The sequence below is a fragment of the Rhinopithecus roxellana genome, chromosome 10 (genome assembly GCF_007565055.1).
Source record: "Rhinopithecus roxellana isolate Shanxi Qingling chromosome 10, ASM756505v1, whole genome shotgun sequence".
Classification (NCBI taxonomy): Eukaryota; Metazoa; Chordata; class Mammalia; order Primates; family Cercopithecidae; genus Rhinopithecus; species Rhinopithecus roxellana.
The window spans coordinates 5,948,738-5,972,404 of record NC_044558.1 but is presented as its reverse complement, the minus strand read 5'-3'; the positions used below and the strand labels follow the sequence as shown (position 1 = coordinate 5,972,404).

The 23,667-nt window shown below is 56.2% G+C and overlaps 1 protein-coding gene and 1 pseudogene across 6 annotated transcripts in view; both read left to right on the top strand.

Annotated features, from left to right (window-relative positions):
• TSPAN9 (tetraspanin 9) overlaps positions 1-21,559 on the top strand; it is a 207,221-nt gene extending 185,662 nt beyond the window's left edge. For 4 of the 5 annotated variants that reach the window (XM_030939368.1, XM_030939366.1, XM_030939369.1 and 1 more), the window contains 6 exons: positions 13,449-13,640; positions 14,020-14,094; positions 15,386-15,487; positions 16,197-16,328; positions 16,737-16,820; positions 18,031-21,559. In XM_030939368.1, the coding sequence (XP_030795228.1) occupies positions 13,449-13,640; positions 14,020-14,094; positions 15,386-15,487; positions 16,197-16,328; positions 16,737-16,820; positions 18,031-18,102 (657 nt within the window). In that variant the 3' untranslated portion in view covers positions 18,103-21,559. The remainder of the gene's footprint in view (positions 1-13,448; positions 13,641-14,019; positions 14,095-15,385; positions 15,488-16,196; positions 16,329-16,736; positions 16,821-18,030) is intronic. The other variant, XR_004059658.1, reaches the window with a different exon arrangement.
• On the top strand, positions 20,066-21,559 carry LOC104659009 (annotated as a pseudogene). Its single transcript, XR_747523.2, has one exon. The product of XR_747523.2 is annotated as an uncharacterized LOC104659009 (transcript).
• Positions 21,560-23,667: the final 2,108 nt, after the last annotated feature.

Here is a 23,667-nt window from a genome sequence, read left to right as displayed (position 1 = left end):
TCCTGCCCTCATGCAGCCATTTGTAGGCAGGACAGGCACCCGGCAAAGGTCAGTACTAACAAGGCAGGAGAACGTCCTGGGGCCAATAACGGACGGCCAGTCGAGCCACTGCAGCGTGTTGGTGGGTGAGGGAGGATTGTGAGCCTGGAGGAGGAGGTGGGGCTTCAGCTGGGCCTCGATGGCTCTGAATTGGACCGAGAACAGTGCAAAGGGAAGAAGACGGCTTTTTAGATGGAAGGACGTGCCGTGAGCAGGGCCTGGAGGTAGAGGCGTGGAAGGTGCATTTTGTGAACTGGATTTACACTGAAGAGCAAGGAAACTCTGTGAGAGGAGCATTTTTCTTTGCAGAGTTTTTATCAGGTAGTGATTGGGCAGGCAAGTGTCTGAGTGATTTAGCTCACCCAGCACAGCACTTGGGACCATTACTTTGGCTCAGAGCATTGCTGAGAGCCTGACTGTACCTGTCGCTGTGACACTTGGCTCACCCGCCTCGAGGATGTAATGGGGCTGGAGGGAGGCAGGTGACCTCCCAGTCTTCCCCGTCTGAGAGGCCTGGGTCGAATGGGGCACAGGGGACCCGGGGAGTGGGGCGGGGATCCAGTCTTGCTTTGGATTTGCCTCGGCCCCTTCTGGGTCACAGAACAGCTTCCCGCCCGCCAGCCTGCCTCAGCCCGCCTCCTCTGGAGCTGGCTTTCCGCTTATCTTAATTTATTGATGAAAACTTGTTCTACGGTCCAGAGCACAGACGGCAGCAGCTCCCTGCCAAAAGAAAGCACGCCTGCAAATCGGGAAAGCAAGCCGCCTCCCGGAGATGGATGGCTGGGGACCGGCAGGGCGGCAGAGGGAGTAGAGCCCATCTGGGCAGACGCTGCTGCAGGCCTGGGTGGACAGGGCTCGGGGAGGCCCAGGAGCAGCCCCCGTGTGCCGGCTGGGGCCAGGGCAGCGGGGGCAGTGGAGGACCTCCCTGCCTGTCTCCACCGCAGGCTCCTGACTCACGGCTGGCCTCTATAACCTGGGGAATGACGGCTGCAGGCCGTAAATACTAATAATGGCTTTCATTTATAGTTGTGTACAAGGCGCCATGCTAGGAAGTTTATTTTCACGAACCTCATTTAATCCTGATGACAACTCTATGTGGTAGGTACCATTAATTCCCATTTAGAACACAAGCACCAGAGAAAAAGTCGTTCTCTGCAGTTGCTGGCTGGTGAACGAGGGAACCTGGAACTTTAACCAGGTCTACCTGGACCCGAGGCCAGAGTCAGCCACGGCCATCTCTGACCCACACACTCCAACCCTGGCCAGTGTCTTGTCTCACACTGCGGCCACCTCTCCAGCCTGGTGGTGGTGGTCCAGCTGCCCCAGGTATTCCCAGGGTAGGACCCTGTCTCATGATCTTGTGTGCGGTAGAAGCCAGCGCAGTGCTGGGCTCAGGGCAGATGTGTGCAAGGCACCTGCTGAGTAACTAACTGGCTGGAGGCTTCCACGAGCAGGTTACTCTTTTCCAAAAAGCAGAAATCTTTTCAGTGGCTTCTGTGTTTTCCTCTGAAACTCCGCGTCCTTGTGGGTCAAATAAGAAAACTCTCAACATCCCTGCTCACTACATCGGTCAGTTACAGGTACCGCGTGGAAAAGGGCCCAACTCCAAGGGCTCCAGTGTTTTCATCTGTAAAATGGGCCCCACTCAAGATCATCATCACCATTTGCAGAGACGCGGTACATGGAAGCGCCCTCTGGAAAACAAACGGCAAAGCGTTGTTATTTCCATGAGCTCCTGTTTTGTGGCGATACGGGTGCAAAAAGGTCCACTGAGCTGCAGCTGTGTTTATTTTGTTCCTCCTTGCTTCCTCTTGGAGAATGGTGTAGCCAACAGTGTTCACAGCTCTGGGAGAATCAGCAAAGCAGGTAGACGTCCTCAGCTGGACCACCACCTCCACGCTGAGCATCTGTCCGCTACTCCTGCCTGCTGTGACCGTGTACCCGCTCCTTTCCCCACCCCACCACCCGGGCTGTGTGCCTGGCTGTCTCCACTTCTTAGCATGCCTGTGTCACCTCCCCCAACTCAGGTTGGGCTATAAATTTGTCGAACATGTTTAATACAATGAAATCTTAGATTTTTCTCAGGTCCGTAGGAGGCAGGTGGAGGTTGGAATCACAAGAGTCATAGCAAATTGTGTTAAAATCCCAGCTCTGTCAACTCCATGTGTGAGCTTAGACAGGATACTCAATCTCCTTGATCCTTTGTAAAGTCCAGAGAAACTAATAGTAACTGCCCTGTATGGCATTTGTGGAAAAGATGGGACACAGTTCCTGGCGTGTGATATGGGCTCAGTGAATGCCAGCTCTCTCCTCGGCTTGGCTGCCTCCGTCCCCACCAGAGTCATCACCAACACTGCTTTTTCATCCTGTCCTCCTTGGCTAGAAGGAGTGCTCCAGGCCCAGAGGCTTGCGTCTGCACACTCTATCACAGCTAGCCTTCCTTTCTCAGAGCAGGCACGTGTCTGGGTGACACTCTTTCTGGCTTTCATGGGAAAGAGCCAGGCAGATGGCCCAGATCCCAGCAGCGGGAGGTGGTGGGTAAGAATGTGGTTTTTGGAGTCAGATGTCCTGGGTCTCTTCTTTCCTGAACCTCACTATACTTGTGTTTTCTCATCTGTAAAATGGGGAGGACAAAGATGCCACTGGGTTGAAAGGATTAAATGAGGCAATAGAGGCAAAGCACTCAGACTAGTACTAGTGCACGATCAGCACTCGTCCGCAGCCACAGAGCATGAGGAGGAAGGGCAAGGAAGGCGGCCGGGGGCACTGGGAGCAGGTGCAGCTGTCCCACCAAGAGCTCCGTGACCTGGGACACGTTTGTCTGGGGAGACTGTGGACAGGCAGGCAGCTTTCAACGGAGTAACCTGAATTGCCGTGCACATGTTGCAGACAGGATGGGTCACAGCCTCCTGTGTGACCAGGAGAGCCCTGAAGTGGGCACAGCCTGGCGCTGGGCAGGGAGGGATCTCATGTTGTCACTTAAGTTGGTGCTGAGACCATCTCTGGCAGAGAGATCTGCACTGAACCATCCCGTGTCCCCCGTGAAGCATGTCAGAAATGCCAAAATGCTGGCGTGGGTGGTCATAGCTCCCGGCTGGCAGTATAAATAATCAGGCTGTGGGCACAGGACCCCCAGGGAGAAGGTGCTCCACGTGTGGGCCCTGTCAAAGGACTATAGCTCGAGAGTGTGTGGGTGGCTGTGTTGGGGCCAGAGATGGACCTGGTTGTCAGGCAGTCTTGCCTGATACCTATTTGTGTAATTATGGTGTTACTTGCTGAGCTAGAGCCGTGGAAGATCACCCTCATTACATTATTGAAAGGGCCTCCGACCTGCCATGGGTGGAGCCGAGGCAGCTGTGCTGAATGAGAGGCACCCAGTCTTAAAGTCTTCACTGTGTGACTTTTCTTCATCTCTGGGGGCACCTCCTGTCCCAAAACAGGGAGAATGGTCCCCACCCCCTTCGCCATCCTGAAGAATGAGTTACAGTCTCCTAGATATTTGGAGCTCTTTGCCAGAAAGATGTAATGGGAACTGAAGGCATCCTTGTCCTGTTCTCCCTGCATTTTCCAAGGAGTTTGAGTAATAACACCTTGTACAGCGTTTATATTCCGAGGAACACAACGTGCTCGGCAGGCAGAGCCCTGTTCATCCCCACAGCATCCCTGAGTGCTGGGGAGGTGCTCTTCTCTCTCTCTGGTTTATCAGAGAAACATCTCAGAAAGGTTAAGTGGCTTGCCAGAGCTGCACTGCACCTGCTGCTCCCCTGGGCTCCAGGTCCTGAGGTCTGGGCTGCCAATGGTTCCACCTTCTGTGGGAAGCCCAGGTGGCCGCCAGTTATACGCCATCCTTGAAGGTTGGTTTCTTAAGCCCATCCTGCCTCCCACAGCAGCCCTGGCTTCACAGTTACGGCGTGCTTTGATGCTGTCAGAAATGCCTTTCTCCCCACATGAACAAAATAAAACAAATTCAGCAAGGAAAAAATATGCTGGTGATTGGAAAATCCCTTCTCAGACCCCTCTGACAAGTTATTCTGAGTTCCCGGTGCCTTCCCTCCCACTTTACAGTGACCTTGGGAATTGAGACCGTGCCGTGTGCCGGGGCCCCAGGCTGCCTCCTCGTGGTTCCTCCCTGGGCAGCCCTGGGTCTGGGCATGCAGATAATGAGAGGCACCTGACTGTCCCCCACTCCTGCCCAGTGTAGAGTGCCCACCCTGCACATCATGCAGTGTTACTGGGTGCTGGTGGCCTGAGGCTCCACGCTGCCTTCTGTCCAGTGCTGACAAGTTCCAGAGTTTCGGGAAAAGGCATGTCCCAGGGTCCTCCTCACCCCTACTCTCCCAGCAAAGGGCAGTCCTCCCACCAGCTCAGAGAACCGAAACGTCCAGTGGAGGCCATGACTGGTTTTTCAGCCTCCTTCTTGGGAGCTTCTTCCCCATTCCTGTTCCGTAGGTGCTGCAGCCTGCCCTCCTTGTGTTCCTGCAGCCTGCCCTCCGTGTGTTCCTGCAGCCTGCCCTCCGTGTGTTCCTGCAGCCTGCCCTCCGTGTGTTCCTGCAGCCTGCCCTCCTTGTGTTCCTGCAGCCTGCCCTCCTTGTGTTCCTGCAGCCTGCCCTCCGTATGTTCCTGCAGCCTGCCCTCCGTATGTTCCTGCAGCCTGCCCTCCGTGTGTTCCTGCAGCCTGCCCTCCGTGTGTTCCTGCAGCCTGCCCTCTGTATGTTCCTGCATAGGGATGGGAAACAGCTGTGCCCTCTTGCTCACTTGATCTGCCCAGGGTCTGCAGCAGAGGCTTGCAGTCTAGGGGCCATATCCTCCCATGCCCAAAGTGAGCAGGAGCTGCATGGACTGGTAGGAGCTTGGGATTGCTGAGTAACAAGTGCTCCCTGTGTGGTCCTTCTTCCCCGCACCCACCCGCACCCCCTCTTGTGATTGCACTGTGCATCCTCAGTCTGGGAAGAGCCCCTGACCCCACTGCTCAGGCCCGGGATGGGCTTGATTGGGAAGCAGATGTGGTTCTGCCCTGTGTGTGCAGCCTGTCCTGGTAGGGCTGTGGCGGCAGCGGGAATTGATGTTTATGGACTGGTGAATGATCATTCCTCCTTTACAAGGCTGGCAGGTGCTCTGTATTATCTGCTGCTCTTTAGCATCCTGGCCACATGTCATTTTGTGGTCCTTCTAAGGGCCGTTCCTCAGGCTTTGTTCCTTCTGACAGCTTTGGCCCTACACCGGGCCGCTTGGGGCTTCTGGACGTGTCTCCACCTCCTCTTCCAGTTCCCCATGGAGGAAGAAGGCCTGTGGGCCAATTTGAGAAGGTAGAAGATGCTGGTGCCTGAGAAAGTGGACCTGGGGTCTGCTGTCAGGTGGCCTGGGGATGGGGTACAGGTGGAGATGCGGGAGGTGACCTGTGTTGCCCTGTAGCCTTTCTCCCAAAAAGAGGCATGGCTTATAACGGGGTGTGTTGGGATGGCGCATAGTAGATGCCCCCATCCCTCCCTGTCTCGGTCCTTCCTATCTAGGCATTGCTGTGTTGGGGACTGGGCCATCTCTCACCCAAACCTTCGTCTTTGAAGCCCAGAACAGACTCAGGTTCTCCCTGCCCCCAGGGCTATACCAACCTAGAGTCTCACAGATGCCTTGGTTGGAGCGAGCCCCCAGGCAGGGCAGGTGCCCCCCCGCCCCCCATACTGAGGCTAGGCCAGGAAGACCAAACAGATGGGTAGCACTTCAACAGGGCCAACTCTGCCCCCAGCCAGGGGCCAGAGGACACCAAGCCCTTTGCGCAACAGGGGGCCAGGACTGCTGGTGACTGGGCATTTATCCCCCCACTCTGGGCCCTGACGCCCCTGGAGGGTGGCAGGGGGCTGTCCCCAAAGTCTCAGGTAGAATCTCCTTCATCATGGACTCTTCCATCCCAATATACACTTCGGGGTTTTAGATTGCAAGAGGTGTAGGTGTTGTAACAGGACTCACTCTCAAATGCTAGGGGTTTTGGTCAGTTGGGGAAGGGTTACAAAGTTGGCTGAAGACGATTGGCCCTCTTGAAACGTAATTCACGAGCTTTATAACCGCAGAGGCTTGCAGCTCCCAAACACGATGCCCCTTAAGTTTGGTCATGGGTAGACATTCTCTATTAGAACTATCTCACATGGAGAATAACCCCATTCTGGTATAATCAAAATGTAACTGGGTTGTAGATATGCAAATGCTTTATGTAATGTTTATTTGGAGGAAAATTAGGCACAAAAATATGGGTGTGATCTCCCTGACACCTATGTAAGTTGGTGAGATTAGGGGCTGCAAAGTGAAGGTGTGAAGGTGAACTGGAGGCTTTGAGAGAAAGTGTGGGGTCCAACAGTAATGACCAAGGAATCATGCCATCTGACTTGAAGTTATGCACAAGCTCAGTGAGACTGAACTGTGCTATGGCTGCCGCTCAAGCCAATGGGGCCTTAGGCTGAATTACTAGAAGTATAGAGCTCTGAACATAGGAGGGGAAGAGCTGGTCCTACTGTAGCTGGAGCCTAACTTTCAGTTTGAGACAGGCCTGTTCTTAGTGGGCTTCTTGGGCAAAACTAGGATTTGATGCATGTTAGCCACCGGGAAGTAGATTCTTGCATTAATAAGAAAGAATTCTTGACTGATTAGAGTTATGCAAAAAAAAAAAGAATGGAGTGCATTGTGGGATGGCGAGCGTTTGGACCCTGGGAGGCCCTGTGTGGCTGCATCCCACGCCATGGTCGCACTGAGCTGTGGTCCTCCTGCCCGCTGGGTGACTTTGGCAAAGACGTGTCTGTGACTTTGTCCCTTCATGTCTCTCCGTGCAGAATTGGGGGTATCGTCTGCTGTCTCTCGTCCCCCGCCCCTCCTGCCTCTCCCTTTATGGCTGTGAGAGTGAATGAGCTGCGGGGGCCCTTAGAGGCAAGGGGTGTCTGAAATACAAAGCAGCAGCCGCGCTCCTGGCACTGATGTATTGTCTCTGCTCCCCACGATGAAGTTCTTGGCAGGTCGGCTTCTTCCAGAGCCAGGCAGGTTCATTACTAGCCGGCATGTCAGGCTGTGAAATTAAAGCTGTTTTGGTTTTTTTTCTTTTTTAAAAATTCTCCACATCCACTAATTTATGAAATATCATTAAATGCTGGGCCTGGCCTTGGCTCATAGAAACATTAGGGAGCACCGAGTCCTAGCATTTGAAAATCTCCTGCAAGCAAAAAATGGATGAGGGTGTCAGGGGGGCCAGGGGCCAGGTTGGGGCCACCAGTGACATCCGACGTGAGGATCCCAAGTGCCTTGTAGGGCTCTGCAGACACATGAGGCAGTGGGGATTAAAATAGGGCAGCAGAGATGGGAGCAACACGAGGGCACTGGGGGTTCCAGGAGTGGGGAAGATGGGGTGCACAGGAGGCTGCTTTTTCAGGAGGGTTTGCATGTCTGGGTCTGGTCCTTTTCCCCAGCTATGGCCTGCTCAGGCCCCTCCGTCCATCCCCATCATTCATTCATTCATTCATTCCTCCAGCAAATATTTATCTAGTAATCCAGGCGTGTTCTGGGTCCTACAATGGAAGAAAAATGGATAAGACACGAACCTGGATCCTGGAAGTGCATGCGTTTTTTTGTTTGTTTGTTTGTTGTTTTTTCCAAAGTGCTGAGATTACAGGCGTGAACCATTGGGCCCAGCCGTGCATGTGTTTTTAGTGAGGGTAGGCAGCAAGTCTACACAGAGGCCTGCGAGGTCCCAGATGTGCTGCTGTGGGCCTGGTGCTGGCAGAGGAGTCATGCTTGGGGAGGGGCTGCTCCCACCAGTAGGGGACCGATGGCACCCATGAGGCCATGAGATATGGGCAGTGGCTACCCCTGGGTTCTGAGCAGCATGGAAGCAGGTGGAGAAGCTAAGGAAGGGGAAAGCTTGAAGGGGGAATTGTGTCCCTCACCCCCAGAGAAATAGGATGCCTGCTTGAAATACACATAATGACATGTAGCAGAAGCCTGTATTGAAACCACAGTCAACATGGTCCAAACTGAAGACAAGGAAGACACTGTGGGGATATTAGCTAATTACAAGACTTAACAAATGAGGTGAGGCCGGAGTGTGGGCTCACTGTCTGGCCATAGCCTGACTGGGCCTAAGTTTACCTGCTGTGTGTGTTTTGAATGGGCCCCTGGTGACAGAGAAGATTCTGATACAGCCTGATGACTTGGGGCTTTTCTCTGTGACAGGGGCCTGCACCCTCTTCCTCCTCCAGAGTCAGGGCAGGCCCCAGACCGGATCGCCCTGTGGGACTTGAAGGCGTTGCCAGGAGTGAGGCCCTGCTCTAGGCTCTGTGGATTTAACCACAGAAATGACAGACCCAAATCCTGGCCCTCAAGGAGGCCATTGGCAAATGTAAGGATGGGATTCATCTTCCCAAATTTGGATGTGGATTTGTTCGTAGCCCTGATTTGAAGTTATTTTGAAATGCCTTCTGTTGGGGAAGGGGCAGGGGAGGCTTGGTACTCAGGCTAGCCCGTGGGTCTGCTCCTGCTCTGGGGAGGGCATCAGTTAGGCCTGAACCACACCATGAGTGGCTGGTGACCTCCTGCAGGTTGGTGCTAGCATTGCCTGGGGCCTGATCCCCTGAGTCACCCTGCCTCACCCCAGATTGTCCCATTGTGGGCTAGATTATAGCTCAGTCATCTCAGCTGAGACAACCCTCTGGTTTTGGAAGGGAATTTTCCCGAATGCCACCAGCTAAGCTCTCTGGCCCTGAGCTTTGGCTGTGCCACCACGGATGGGCCTTGCCTCCTTCCTGTGCTGTGTGCTGGGCTCCCTCCACAGGGGCGGCTCCCCTGCCCTGCGCCTCCCTCTCCCGCTCCTGCCGCACCCTCTCCCTGCCCACTGCACTGGCTTCAGAGGTCAGCTTCCTGTCTTCCCGCCCTCCTGCCTGTGCGGGGCAGGCCTGGCTCGCCAAGACTTCATGGCCAACTGTCTCTGCTGTCACCTCCTCCCTCCTGCCCTTGTTCCCTTCCCCATCTCAGCCCTGGCTCTCCCCAGCTCCGGCTCACCAGCTGGAATCGCCCCAGCACTTTGGGCACATCACTGTCATTGGCTCTCCCTTCCCCACCGCTGGAGGGAACACATCAGGTTCTTTCTCCGATGGCTGTTCTCAAGGCGTTGACAGCCCAAGGGTGGGTGCCTGGTGGGGGGATAGGGTGTGAGGCAGGGTTTCTCAAACTCTATGACAATTGGGGCAGACAGTTCTTGACTATGTGGCTGTCCTGTGCGCTGCAGGGTGTTCAGCAGCATCCCTGGCCTCTACTCACCAGAGGCCAGCAACCAGAAATGTCCCCAGACATGCCACATGTTCCCTGTGGAGCAGAATTGCTCCTGACTGGGAACCACTGGGCTGAGGGCTGAGAGCACCATGTCTCAGGCTCAGCTAAGACTGCACCAGAGGGACCTGAGAAATGATCTCATCCAAATCCCATGTTTTAAAGGAAATTGGGCCTCCGAGAGCTAAAGAATCTTAAGGTCACACCGGGGAACAGCATGATGAGAGATGCATTTTAGGAAAAGGAATCAGGCAGCTCTGTGCAGGCTGGGCTGGAAACCAGAGGCCAGGGGCAGGGAGGGCAGTGGGGGCCGTGATCTGGACATGGGACCCATGGCGAAGGTCTGGTCTTGGTGCCTGTGCCCTGTCAGTCGGAGGTCCCCTGGGAGCAGGTGGTAGTAAAGCCTTCTGCACCAAATGCCAGAAACCAAGGTTTTGTCCCAGTCCAGCATTGTGACTGGGGACTTCCATGTCCCCGCCTTAGCTTCCTGGAAAATCAAGGCGTGACCTTTGTGTTTTCTTCTTGCTGGGAGGCTCTGTTAGTGTTGGGCCATCGGAAGTTGGGAGCAGAGGGCTGAACTCGGCTGGAGCCCCTTGAGGATGGGAGTGTGGCAGTGGGGATGTGTGTGGCACCCGCTGTACTGCGCTGGCCTCCTCAATGGGCAGACGTGCACCGTGTGTGGAGTTGTGCCAGGCGGGGGCTGTGATGGAGGCGGGAACAGGTTTGAGGGCTTGGAGAGGAAGGCTTCAGGTCTGACTGTGCCCCCGTAGGGTAGGCCACAGATCTTTCCTGAGGGCCTGGAGGACTTTGGACAGGAAATGGGAAAGGATGCAGATTTGGGGACAGGGCACCAGCTATGTTCCCTGAGAGGACGAAGGCTCCCGGCCGGGTCTGGCAAGGCCAAATCAAAGGATGTGGAGTGTGAAGTCAGAGGACCAATTTGAAGAGAGGTGACCAGGTCCTGGAGTTTCTGACCTAAGAGATTTTCCTAAGTGGAGGCTCCTGAGCATCCCAGCACTTCCCCCAGGAGGGAAGTGGAGAGAGGGGCTTGGAAGGGGCCCCCCTCCCTGCAGGTACACCCACAGTGGGAAACCGCTTCAGGAGAAAGCTGTACTTTGAGAACTTTTCCAGGCCCGAGGAGGATCCAGGCTCTGAGCTCTGGGGTCCTGCGTGTCTCCAGCTGCAGTGGGTGGGGGCACCCTGCGACTTCCCCTGCAGTGAGTACCTGCGGCAGCAGGGTTTCCGCTTACTCATTCCAGGGTCTGGCTTTTAGAGCCATACATCTTCAGCATGAAGATCATAAATTCTCCATGGTATGATTAATGAAAGAAAAATTGAGACGGCAGCATAGAAACTGACCCGATTGAAGAAAAGTCAGAGTGACTATTTGGATGAAAGTTTCAGCCATCACTGGTGAACCCAGAGCTTCTGAACCAGCCTGGAGCGCCACCTAGTGGCCTCAGTGGGGGCTAGCCCCCATTCCCCGGCGAAGCTTTGTGATGGCCCAGTTGGGCGATGCTGTGGGGCTGAGTGTGCCCATTCCTTGGGAGCCCTGACCTGGTTCCATGTGGGGCTGCCCCCGGGGACAGGGGGTGCAGGCCCACTCTCCACAGTGTGAAGGACCCAGGCAGCTGCGGGACGTACCTCATTCGGACCCCCGTCCAGCTCCTTGCACTGTCTCTGGGTTAGTAATATGTGGAGGTGTCTGTTCCCACCTTTTTCTTCATGCACTGTGTGGACCACCTTTCTGGTTCCCCATTTATCAAAATGCTGCTCATTCTTCAAAGCCCAGCAAGGCCTGTCAATGCCACCTTCAGAACATCTCAAATCGGCCCATTTCTCACCGCTACTCCATAGCCTCCTGGTATGAGTTGTCCCCAGCTCCCACCTCCCAGTAGCCTCCCAGTTGCTCACCTGGCCTCCCTCGGGCCGTCCCGGTGTCGCTTCTCCAAACAGCAGCCAGAGTGATCTGTGGAAAACCTCAGTGAGATCTTGTCAGTCTCCAGCTCCGGGGCCTTCCCGTCACACTGAGGACACCTGCACGTTTCGTTTACCTGCGAGGTCCCGGCTGGCCTGGCCCCCGGCCACCCCGCCTGCCTTGTCTCCTACCATGTGTCACCTCACTCAGTGTTGCAGCACATGGCCGGCATGCTCCTCCTTGGCTGGCCAGGCTCCTTTCCACTCCAGGGCTTTTACACCCGCTGTTCCCTCTGGAACGTTCTTCCCCCAGATAGTTATGTTGTTCCCTCCCCCTGTTTATTTGGGTTTTTGCTTGAACACCACCTCTTCCAAGACACCTTCCCTGCCCACACCCTCCCCAGTTATTTTCTGGCTCTTTACATAGCCTTATTTTTCTTCGTGGCACATGTCAGCAGCTGAAGTTGTGTCATTTGTTGCTTACCTAAGGTCAGTGTCTCCTAGAAGAATCTACTCTTCCTGAAGGCAGGGTCTTTGCCAGTGAGGTGTACCACTGTCTCCCCAGCTCAGAGAACAGAGCCTGGCACTGAACACGCAGGTGTTGGGTTTGTGGAGGAATAAGCGAAGGAGATGCCCTCCCTCTGGGAAGCATCTGTCCCCTCCCCTTGCCTTCCCTTGGGCATCACTACCCTGCCTAATTGGGGGTTGCCTTGTCTCAGCCCCGAGCCTGTTTCCTCCCAGGAGCCAGAGCAGCTTGAGAGCAGGGGCTGGGCTGATTCCTGGATTCAGCATGGTCAGCACAGGCCCTGGCACAGAACAACTGCCAGGGAAGTGCCTTTCCAGCAAGCAGTGCCCGGAGCTGGCCACCCACTTCACGTAGCTTATTCCATTCTAATTCTTACAATAGTCCAAAAGGAAGGGGATGATATTCTCACTCTGCATACGAGAGGTTTTCAAGCTCACACCACCAGGATAAGCTAGAACCGGGAGTCCTATTCGGGTCTGTGACTCCTAAGCCCTTACCCCCTGCATGTTCACCTGGCATGGAATGTTCTCAGCCTTCATCTGCCCAAGTCCACCCACCCTTTAGGGACTGCCTCCTTCACCTGGCTTCCGTGACTGTGACAGTGATCGCCTCCTCTGAACGCCTGTAGCGTTGACTGGGCACTAGTCCATCCCACCTGGGAGTGTAAATGTTGCACTTTTATAGTTCCCATCCAGCCAGAACAGAGACCCCTGGAAAACAGGTCTCTAAAGTGGTTGTAGCTGTTCTGGCTTGGCACACTGCATGCTGTAGGCACTCAATAAATACTATTTGACTGATTGATTGGTTCCTTAGACTCAGCAAACTTCCCCTGAGCTGGCAGAGGGAGTGGGGGAGTGCCAGCTATATCGAGCATAAAATAAGGCAGATGTGGAGATTTGCGGCCAGTGAAATGGAAGCTTCCCCAGGTGGAGCTGGTGGCGCCGGCAGCCCCAGGGGTGCTGTTGGGGAGAGTTACTTTTTGGTTTTGGGGCCGATCATGCCAGAGGCCAGCCTTTTAGATGGATGCTGAAGGCAGCCGTGGACTCCCATGTCCCACACACTGGCCAGGCCCGCAGCCAGCTGGTGACTGCCTCCTTTCTCCATCTGTGGGAAATTGTTCTTCAGACTCCAGTGGACAAATGGCCCTTCAGGTCAGAGTAACAGGACCCAGTCGCTGGAAGTTCTGGCTCCAAGAAACCCGACTCTGAGGGTCCCTTCCCACCTCCAGAGATGAAGTCTTTTTGCTTTCCCTGACCGCAGTTCTCCCCTCTCGCCAGGCCTCCATCTTGGGCACTGGGGCCTCTTCTCTGTCACGCAGAGTAACCTAACCCCTCACATGTGCCCAGTACCTTCCATGTATTTGTTATGCACTTCTGCCTCTGTGTGGTTTAATCCATCCTCAGAGTGACCTGGGAGGCTCGTGAAGCTGGCACAGTCTCCGTTGTCATATGGGGAGACTGAGGCACAGAGAGGCTAGGGGACCGTCTGGATCACACAGCCGACATGCTTTGGGTCTGCGGCCATGCCTGATGGTAGTCCCGTTCTCACCTTGTCGGTTCTTACTTTGTCTGTGTCTCAGAGCATGGGGTGGGGACCTGCAGGGTTCCCAGGTCCATGGACGAGTGTGAGAGCAGCGCCAGGCTAATGGGCTTTCCTTCCTCTCCAGCTCTGTGGCTGTGGGCTGCTTGGAGTGGGCATCTGGCTCTCCGTGTCCCAAGGCAACTTTGCCACCTTCTCCCCCAGCTTCCCTTCGTTGTCTGCAGCCAACCTGGTCATCGCCATAGGCACCATTGTTATGGTGACGGGCTTCCTCGGCTGCCTGGGGGCCATCAAGGAAAACAAGTGCCTCCTGCTCAGCGTAAGTTATGTCCGAATCCCCAGCCCCTCCAACTCCTGATCTCCTTGCACTTGCACCCCTGGGACAGGCAAGACCTGGAACACTAGCCACCTGGGTGTCCAACCTGAGCCCAGGGAAACTGCTTCTAGAATGTTCTAGGCTTGATCACACTCCTCCTCCTCATGATTGGTTATGCATACCCCTTGTTGTCCCTCCCACTCCCTGATGAGTCAGCTCCTTTATGCCCCTGTCCTAGCTATCTGGGTTTCCTCAGGAGGAGCTGGCCTCTCCCAGACCTGGGAAGCCCCACCTAGGTGCCACCTGTCCCTGCCTTCCACGCCTTCCTTGTCCTCAACCCTGCCCATTGCCACCTACCCATGCCTGGCCCTTTCCTTTCCAGTTTTTCATCGTCCTGTTGGTCATCCTCCTAGCAGAGCTGATCTTACTCATCCTCTTCTTTGTCTACATGGACAAGGTAAGCCTTGCCAGATGGGAGGGGGCATATGGAATGTCACTACCCTTAGGGTTGGGCCAAGCAGACCAGGGGCCCTTCCCTGGCCAGAGGAGGAGTTCTGGCAAGCAGCATCTGTGCAGAAAGGAAGATGGACCCATGGGTTGGGAAAGCTACCGAGGAAAGGCCAGATGGAAGGTTTTGATGGGGGGAGCATGGGGTGGGCAAATTTGGAGGATGGGGGAGTTGTATAGTCCCAGGAAGGGAAAGCTTCTGCATGACCAGAGATGGCAGTGGGCTGCCTCTGGCGCTAGTGAGCTCCCTGTCACTGGAAGGAATCAAGCTGCCTGGAGAAGGGATTCACACCTCCTCAGGTGGCTGGGCTGGGTGATTTGAGAGAAACAAGGAGGAACTCCCTGGACGAAGCTGGCTGAGCAGGACTGACAGCACAGAGAGGCCCTGTTTCCTGTACTAGAGCCCTTAAGGACGGGCGCTGCTCCTGGGTTCGGGAGGATGGTGGGTGGCCCCCTATAACCTCGCCAGGCTGGGCAGTTTGCAGTCACGAGCGAAGTTGGCCAGGATTTCAGTCTGTTGGGGCGTGGCAGGCCCTTTGGTACCATGCGCTCCAGAACTGTGTAAGGAGCAGTTCTTGAAGTAGCTGCCTGAGCCACACTGAAAGTCAGAGACATCGTTAGGATGAGAAAGAATACTTTTTTAGTTTTGCACTTGTGAAAGGGAAGAAAGAACTTCGGCGAGAGATTTCTCTGTTCTTGGCCCTTTCATGAGAATTGTTTCCCTTAGTTCTTACAACAGCACCGTGAGTAGATACGGCTGTTCAATATCAGGTAGAACAGCGGTGAGGGAGGCGCGAGGTCACATGACCTGTCTTCCTCCCTCTAGTTCCCAGGGTGTGTTTTGAGGGGGGCAATCTGTGGGGAAGCTGCGTAGTGAGGGGCGAGGGTGGCAGAGTGGCCTGTGTGTGTGGCTGGTCCTGGGATGGGACAGTGGAGGCACGTGGTGTATTTTTGCCTCTTTGTGTTACAGCCCTGGCCCTGAGTTTAGCTCTGCCGGGAGGCGCTGGGTGCACCAAGGCTTGCTGTATTCTGAAGCTGGGAGTGTGTGCCTACCCCTGCACACACTCTGTTGGGCCAGCAGAGCTCCCCCACCCCGGTGGGCAGGGCCTTCCAGACCAGCTGCCTCCCCTGCCTTCCTCAGCCCTCATCTGTCACCCACCATCCTGGGTGACCTGAGGTGGGCTGGAGAGACAAGCTGCGTCCTGATCCTAACCGTCTCGCTATGTCCCTCCACCTGGCAGGTGAATGAGAACGCCAAGAAGGACCTGAAGGAAGGCCTGCTGCTGTACCACACAGAGAACAACGTGGGGCTGAAGAACGCCTGGAACATCATCCAGGCTGAGGTACGGGCTGGGCCACACTGGCGGGCGTCCAGGGGCCCGCCAGGCAAGGAGGAGGGGTAGCAGCCAGCACTTCTAGCTGCCTTCCCAGGTGACCTGACCCGGCACCTGTGCTTTCTGGATTTTAGCCGGGAGTGGGGTGGTACCCACCGGGGCATTTGCCTGAACTGCCGAGTCAGACGTGGTACAGCAGGGTGCAGCCAGGGAGGGATGAGGACACAGGTAGGGGCAGGCCTAAGAGAGCTGTGGCTGAGCTTTGGGATGAATGACTGAATTTATTTTGGCAATGATTTGCCTCTGTGATGGGGCTTGGCTTAGGTGAGGAGGCCCTGGCTGTAAGAGGAAAACAAGTCCATACTCCCAGATGCACCCATTTTAATCCCTGGCGAGGGGCCGGCAGGGGCTTGAGTGGCAGTCAGCTTGGGACGGTTTGCAGAAAGAGCAGAGTGCGGGTGGGCGAGGTGCCCAACCCGACGGGTGGGCTGCATTGCCCTCTCCCACTCTGGTCTCCAGGAGGGAGCACTCACTCGCTTCCCCATTGGGCCCGGCTGAAACCCAAAGAAGGAACGAGAAGCAAGCCCTTTGTCTCCTCCCTTAACTCCAGGGTGGCCACTTTTTGGGGGGCTGGAGTTGGCCTGGGCGAGGGAAGGCCCTGGGGAGGAAGGGGCAGGCCATGGCATGTCTGACCGCCCCTTCCATTCCCGCCGGCCAGATGCGATGCTGTGGCGTCACTGACTACACAGACTGGTACCCGGTGCTGGGAGAGAACACGGTTCCCGACCGCTGCTGCATGGAGAACTCCCAGGGCTGCGGGCGCAATGCCACCACGCCTTTGTGGAGAACGGTGAGGCTGGGGGTGGGCCGCTTGGGTCCGAGAGCCCATGGGTGGATGTCCTGGCACGAGGAGACCTATAGCGGGGGCTGGGCCCAGGACACTAAGAGGTTGGCTGAATGTGGGGTGGGGTAGGGCCTCACAAAATAAAGCCAAAAGGCAGATGGAAAATAGGGGCTGGGGCTGGACCCACACAGTTGGGAGAGTCAGAGGGGGAGGGGTTGAATGGGGTCTGAGGCTGTGCAGCTGGTCTTGCAGGTGGGGCGGAGGCTACACCAAGGGAGGGGGACGGGGCTGAGGCCAGGGAGGGCTGGGAGGTAAGAGCAAGGACGGGGTGGAAGGAGAGAGTGAGGTGGGGGCTGGGCTGCAGGGAGCACATGGTTGGGCTGGGACCCTAACCTCGTGGGCCTCGCTCCCCAGGGCTGCTATGAGAAGGTGAAGATGTGGTTCGATGACAATAAGCACGTGCTGGGCACGGTGGGGATGTGCATCCTCATCATGCAGGTAAGAGGGGCGTCCCTAGCAGCCTCGCCCACCCTGCTGGCCTCAGCCGCAGAGGGAAGGAAGCACAGAGAAGTGAAAGCAGTGTTGGTTCATGGCGGAGGGTCTGGAATTCATCACAGCTCTTCAAGCTTGGCAGCTGTGCCTGCCGCCGTTTTCTCTGAGCTCTGACCTGAGAGCACCTCAGCACTGAGAGTGGTGCTCAGGGCTGCCTGTGGCCAGGCCTAGACTGGGATATTGAAGCTGGAGTCACCCTCCGTGGGTTCCCCCAGTTCTGCCCAAACCTTGAGCCCAGAGAGCCATGCAAGGCACACACGGTGTCCCCTGGTCACCGTCTTTACAGCCTGTGCATACGGCACACTATCTGTGGTGACCGCGAGACCACAGCAGGCTTCCTTCTGCCTCCTGCACTCGTCTGGGTCCCCAGCTCCTTTGAGATTCAGGAGGGGAGGGACACAAACAAGTAGTGACATCGTCGCGAGCACACATCGTTGGTAAGACAGCCTTGTTGCTGCCAAGACATTGCACCGTGTATTCTACAAGCAGACAGGAGAGGCTTGGCAGGAGTCCTTTTTTTTTCCTTTTTTAAGTGACAGGGTCTCACTTTGTTGCTCAGGTTGGAGTGCAGTGGCGCCCTTAGAGCTCGCTGCAGCCACAAACTCCTGGGCTCCAGCAGTCGTCCCACTTCAGCCTCTCAAGCATCTGGGACTACAGGCATATACACCACCATACCTGAATGATTGAAAACTTTTTTTAAAAAATAGAGATGGGGCCTCCCTCTATTGCCCAGGCTGATCTCAAGCCATCCTCCCACCTTGGCCTCCTAAAGTGCCACTGTGCCCGGCTGGCCTGAGTCCTGAGTGATCCCCGCCACCTCCCACTCCCCACCTTGGCTCCTGTGAGCCCTCACTTAGGGCCAGGTCCTCCGTGCATCCCGTGCCCGCAGCACCCCTCTGAGTGGGCATGCGTGTGCATCCTGCAGAGGTTTGATGGCTTCTGGTCTAACAGCCCCACGAGGCTGAGCCAGCGTTCACCTGTGTATGACCTCTGTTCGCGGTTTTCTTCATTTCTTCATTCCACAAGCATTTTCCTGGCATACCAGTGGCCATCCCTGCTTGCTCTAGGTGCCCTGTGACATCCCAAGCCTCTCGGGGCTGAGGTCAGGTCCAGGCTGCTGCAGCTCCTGCCTCAGGCCCCTCCCCGTGTCTTTCAGATCCTGGGCATGGCCTTCTCCATGACCCTTTTCCAGCACATCCACCGGACTGGTAAGAAGTACGACGCATGAGCGGGCTGGCCGGGAGTGCCCGCCCCGCCCTGCTGCCCTGTGGAGGGAAGAGGATTGAGCTTTGTGTCGCCTGCCTGCACTCTCCAGATGTGACCCCTGCACCCACCCACCCCAGCCTGCCCTACCCCACCTACCCTGCCTCAGCCTCGGACTTCTCAGTGGGTGGAGTGCCAGGGAGGAGGAGGCACACGGAGACCTGGGGCTTGGGGCACCTGGATTCCTGCATCTGCATATGCGTATTTGCCAAAGACGACAGGGTGGGCTGGGGTGCACTCAGGAGGAACCCCCAGCACTGATGGGCTTCTGCCCCTGCCCTTCCTCACACTGACACTTTGTCCCCACATGGGGTGGGGAGCAGAGTGCCTGCCCCGTGGAGATACCGCCCCAGCAGGGGCTGCTACGTCCATGGCCACCATGGGGCACTTGGCGGGGCGGGGGTCTGCCAGCCTCTGGGCAAGGCCCCTGGAGCATCTCGCCCAGGCTTTTTATACCTTACAATGTAACTTTTTTTATTTTATTTTACTCTACGATTATTCAGGAATATTATCTCTCAGATAAGTTTAGGGTTAGATTTCTGATTTGTAACTTTTTACTGTGTTGATTTCTTTAATGGTTTGAATTTTTTTCCCTGAGGGTGAGGGATAGGTGGGAAGAGAGGACATCTGTCCAGTCTCAATCAGGACAGACCACCGTGCGACACCCGGGAGGCTCTCGGATGAGGTGTGCCTGTGCCCTCAGAACGTGTGGGAAGGAGGGGCCGTGGACTGGATGCAGGACCTTGCCAGGCCTGGTGTCCAAGGATGGGAGCCTGGGAGAGGTGGGTGGAGCATGAAGCAGGCTGGAGGCACCCCTGCACAGGAGGTGGCGTTTGCTAACTAATCGAGCTGGAAAGGCCAGGGCAGGGGGTCCCCACGGTGCTGGAGAAACGCTTTGCCAGGAATGTGGCAGAGCTAGAGGGGTCCTTAGACTTTTCGCTGAGGAGCAGTTACTGGTATTTTCTTTCTTCCTTCCTCCCGCTCTCTGCTGGCACAGGAGGCTTCCCCTTCCACCCCATGTGGGTACTCCCACAGCAGGTTCTGCACACCCCAGTTATTTCACAGACATTCCTGCTAGAAACTGTCAGACAAATACCTCTCTAGTTCAGATGCTGCTCACTTTCTCCCTTGCTTCTGGAAGGGGAAGCAGTCCTTAGGTTTTGCTGTGCTGGGACAGTGGCAGGGGATCCACGGGGGCGGGGACCCACGGTCATCCCCGCCAGCCTTGCTCAGCTGTTTGCCCTGCTGGGAAGGAGGGAATCACGTCCGCCTGGGTCCCAAGATCTTCGCCTCCTTCCCTGGGGCCATAGACAGCAGTGGGTTGGGTGGCGATCATATCGCTTATGATCCCAAGGAGAAGAAATAAAGAAAACCCCAAGGAGGTCAGACTGGCTCTTGTTACCAGAGCCACAGGAAGAAAGCAGCCGGAGTCATGCATGTGCAGAGCTGGGCCTGGGAGAGAAACAGGCTGGGGAGTGAGGCGGGGAGTGGAATTCAGCTGCAGCAGGGCGCCCCTCCAAACTGCAGCTGATCTGGCTTACTGTTTTGCAGTCCAAAAGGTGGCGCATCCATGGGACTGAGCATGGAGACCTTACCCACTAGCCAGCATCTAGTGCAGTTGATCAGGTGGGGCCTTGGTGGGCGGCTGCCTTTCCTATACAGTTTATCTTGTCACCCTGGTTTCCCACTGGGGCCAGGTCTCTTCTCCAGCCTCCACCTGTCTGTCTGCTCCAAGAGCTGAGACACAGCCACCCAGCTCCAGTCACTCCTCTGTTCACCTTAAGTAACACACACATCGGGACCAGGAGGATAGAACTGTTGGCATTATCAGGACTCGTGTTTTGCGGGGGTGGGAGTTGAGAGTAGGGTGGTCTTGTGAGTTGGGCAGGGTAAAGACCGCTTCCCTGAGACAGGGACAGTGGTGCTGATGGAACCCGGGGAGGCCCACATTTGAGCAAAGCTGCCCTTCCCTTGTCCCCTGGCCTGGCTTCCTGGTAAGGAGTTTCAGCCACCTCCCCAGGAACCCCCAAAGTGCAGATTCTGGAGCAGACACACCCTGGCGGAGAGACACTCGGCACACAAATGCTCCAGTTGCACGGTGGGACCTGGGGCCTCGTGCGTTTCTCGCTGTGGGTGGGGTGGGGGTGTTTGTTTATGCCTATCAATGCAATTTTAAATTTTTGTTAATATCAACAGCAAAAGCCGAGTGCATTGGGAGATGTGCAACCTCCCTGAAAATCTTTTCTGTTTCTGGAGTGCTTCAGGGGTGGCCTCTGGCCCCAGAGCCTTTGCCACAGTGTCCCCACCAGCCCCCGCCTCATCCGTCTGTTTGCAGAGCCTCATCTACAGGTCCCCACGCTGCCTTCTTTACTCACTCTGCGCTTGGCTGTTTTGTTATTTGGCTGAGTCTACATTGGGCAGAAATCTCTGTGCACGGAATGGGTGTTCCTCCAAGCCCCTTCCACTCGGAGGGCCACACCCGGCGATGCCAGTGAAGGTGGCACAGCCTCTCTTCAGTTTCTCTTGACTGTGATCTCACTGGGGCAGAACTCCCCGAGAGAATTCCCTCACTCACGGCTCCCTCTGCCACAGTTAGTTCAGTCAGGTCTGATGTGAGCAGTTTACACACTTGTCTCAGAAAGTCCCTCAGGCTTTGTAGAGGACTCAGGGGGCATCCGCTGCAGACTCAGCCTTTCTCTGCAGCCATCTTGCAGCAGGGGTGAGTGGGCACAGGTTGCGAACTGCCCTTGGGTGGTGGTAGCAGGGGTCAAGGTGCAAGTCTCCCCCTGCACCCCTCCCCCAGCTTGCGCCTTGTCACCCCCTCTCCCTCCAGCATGGGTCTGCATCTCAGGCTCTCTGGAAGGGCAGCCCTGCCCCAGACCCTCTTGCAGATGTCCTGGTTTGACTTGGAACTAGGTGGCCATCTTTCCAGGCTTTGGTGGCCAAAGAGCAGTCCAGGTGGATGGAAGCGGCTGTCCCCTCCTCTCCAGCCCCTGCCCACCCACCGGTGGAGGTGCTAACTAGCAGGGACGTGGCATAGGATGGGAGCTGGGTGCGAGCTGTTTGGGGTCCATTCTTTGTCCCTCAGCTTCTCAGAGTCCGGCCAGCCCTTGTGTTCCCGTGCCCCCCCACTTTCCTCCTCCCCACTGCAGTGAGGCAATAGTCCGGGGTGGGGCCTGGCCTCCCTGCCCTGATTGGGCATTCAGGAGGTGAGGCCTGGGGGGCTTCCTGCCCACTCCTTGCCCACCTGCCTGCCCCCGGGCAGCACGGGAGGGAGAGCAGGGCGAGCACGCTTGTTGGTTTCAGATGCACTTTCTGCTTGCAATGCCGTATCTGTGCGTTCCTTCATCCTGGTCCTGGCTTTATGGAACACCATGTTTTTAGCATGTTTTTAAATAAAAACCAATAAAGTGTCAAAAGCACAGCAGGCTGTCTCTCAGTGGTGTGTTTTGTTCACTCGGCCAAAACTGTGACCTATGTCGTGGTTGGTGTGAGGGACCCAGATGGATCAGATACCACTCCTGCTGTTCACCCAAGACACACCCCCACGGGGACCTCCTCTCTCTTTTGGGGCCCAGGTTATAGATCTGCTGGCGCGGGGAGGGTCTCTGTCCTCTCTGGGTGCCTGAGGAATCCTCACATCACCCCTTGAAACAGGCTGGATCGGGGTCAGTCCCAGTGCCCGAGCCCTCTGCGTTGAGCGGCCGTAGTCCTGTCTCCGTACACCCATCACACACGGCCAGTCCTGTGGCCGGGCCCCTTAGTGGATGGTGGGAGGGGTATGGAATAAGTCATTAGCAGCTTCCAGGAGGGAAGGGGCTTCCTGTGGGGGCGGGGTCTGTCAGTTTCAGAAGCAGTCTTCTTCCCAGTCCCTGTGTGTGCCCGGGGTTCATTTGACCTTGATGTCTCCTAGGACTGAGGGGACCTCACAGTGTGACTTGGCCCTTTCAGGTGACTCTGGGACAGCCTCAAAGAAAGAACACAGTCAGGATGAGGATGGTCAGCAGGGAAGGCCATTAAAACCACGAGCGGGAAGAGCTGCTGACTGGGCCGCTGACCTTGCCGCCTTCCTGCCGTCGAAGTCTCCTGCGTCCTTGGTTGGGGTCCTGGTGTGTGGGGTTTCCTTGGCTGTCAGTCAGGGTGACAAGTTGCAGATGAGAAGCTCGGAACTCCCCTTCCTGGTCCTCACTGTGCTCATGTCACCGGAGTGGAGGCAGGCGTGAGGATGTGTATGGGGGTGTGACAGCAGTTGCAGGTTTGGAGGTGGGCATCTTGAAACCCCTCTGCCCGTGGAGCTCCGTCTCCCTCCCTCTCCAGGGAGCGGCCAGGTCCACACAGAATTATCCCAAAGCATCAACCTCCGGGCAGCCGCCATGTCCCAGAGTCTCTAGAGACGGTGCCCTGAGTCTGAGCCACCCTCTGTCTAAGGTCCAGCTGGAGTGGTGTCCCTGAGAGCCTCCCCAGGATATTTACCAAGAGAGACTTTGTGGCTGTAGGGTCAGGATTGATCATGATCATGGCGGAGGAGCAGATGATCCCCCATCATCTGCGGAGGACAAAGCAACTCATAGGAATTTGGGCGGACGCCACCCTGTCTCTGCCCATTCTTACCCTCGCTCCTGCCCCCAGGCCTGTGGACACAGATGTTGAGATGCCCACTGGGTCACTGTGCTGTGTTTTGGGGCTTCCAGCAATGGAACACACTGGCTGTTCTCTTAACCCTCGGCTCTGGCTGCCCTGTCTGTGCGGGAGAGGAGCATCTTCTTTTTCTGGGGACTTTTAGTGACGAGGCTGGCGCCTCTGGGCTGGGTCTGGGCTCCTTAGTCTAGGGAGTGACTGAGATAACTCTGGGGGTCCCTCCTTTGCCCCCCCCTTCTTGTGTGTTGTGGTGGAACTGCCTCTCCATTGGTGCTCAGCAAAGGGCAGGTGAGAAAGGGTGGCTTCCCAGCAGTGGCAGAGCCCTGCCAGCTTTCCGTGGGGCCAGCGCTGGCGCTTGCACTTGCACAGACAAATGTCTGTTTGCTCAAAGACTTACTGAATACTCACTTGTGCCAGGCACCTATAACACAGTCGTGGACGACACAGACCCAGTCCCTGCGCTTATAGAGCCGACCATTTAGTGGGGACCCCAGCAGAGTGCATGTGATTGCAAGTAAGTAGTGGCAGCAGTGTTTACAAGGCTCTGGGAAGCCCTGTGGGACAGTCACTGGCTGAACCCGGACAAGAGAGGTCTCCAGAGCAGGTGATGTCGAAGCTAAGAGCTGAAGGTGGAGGCGTTCACCTGGCAAAGAGGCAGGAGATGTATCCTGTGGATGCTTGTGGTCCACAGAGCTGGAGCACAAGAGGGTGAAGGTGAAGGTCTGGAGACAGCAGTGACCACCAGATCACAACCTGGAGAACCAGGCCAAGGAGCTTGCAGTTCAGGCTGAGAACAATGGGCGCTGTGGAAAGCCTTTAAGCCTAGGTGTGAAGGGCTCAGATGTAGCCTTTAGAAAGCTGGCTGTGGCTGCAGTGTGGTGAGTTGTCAGGG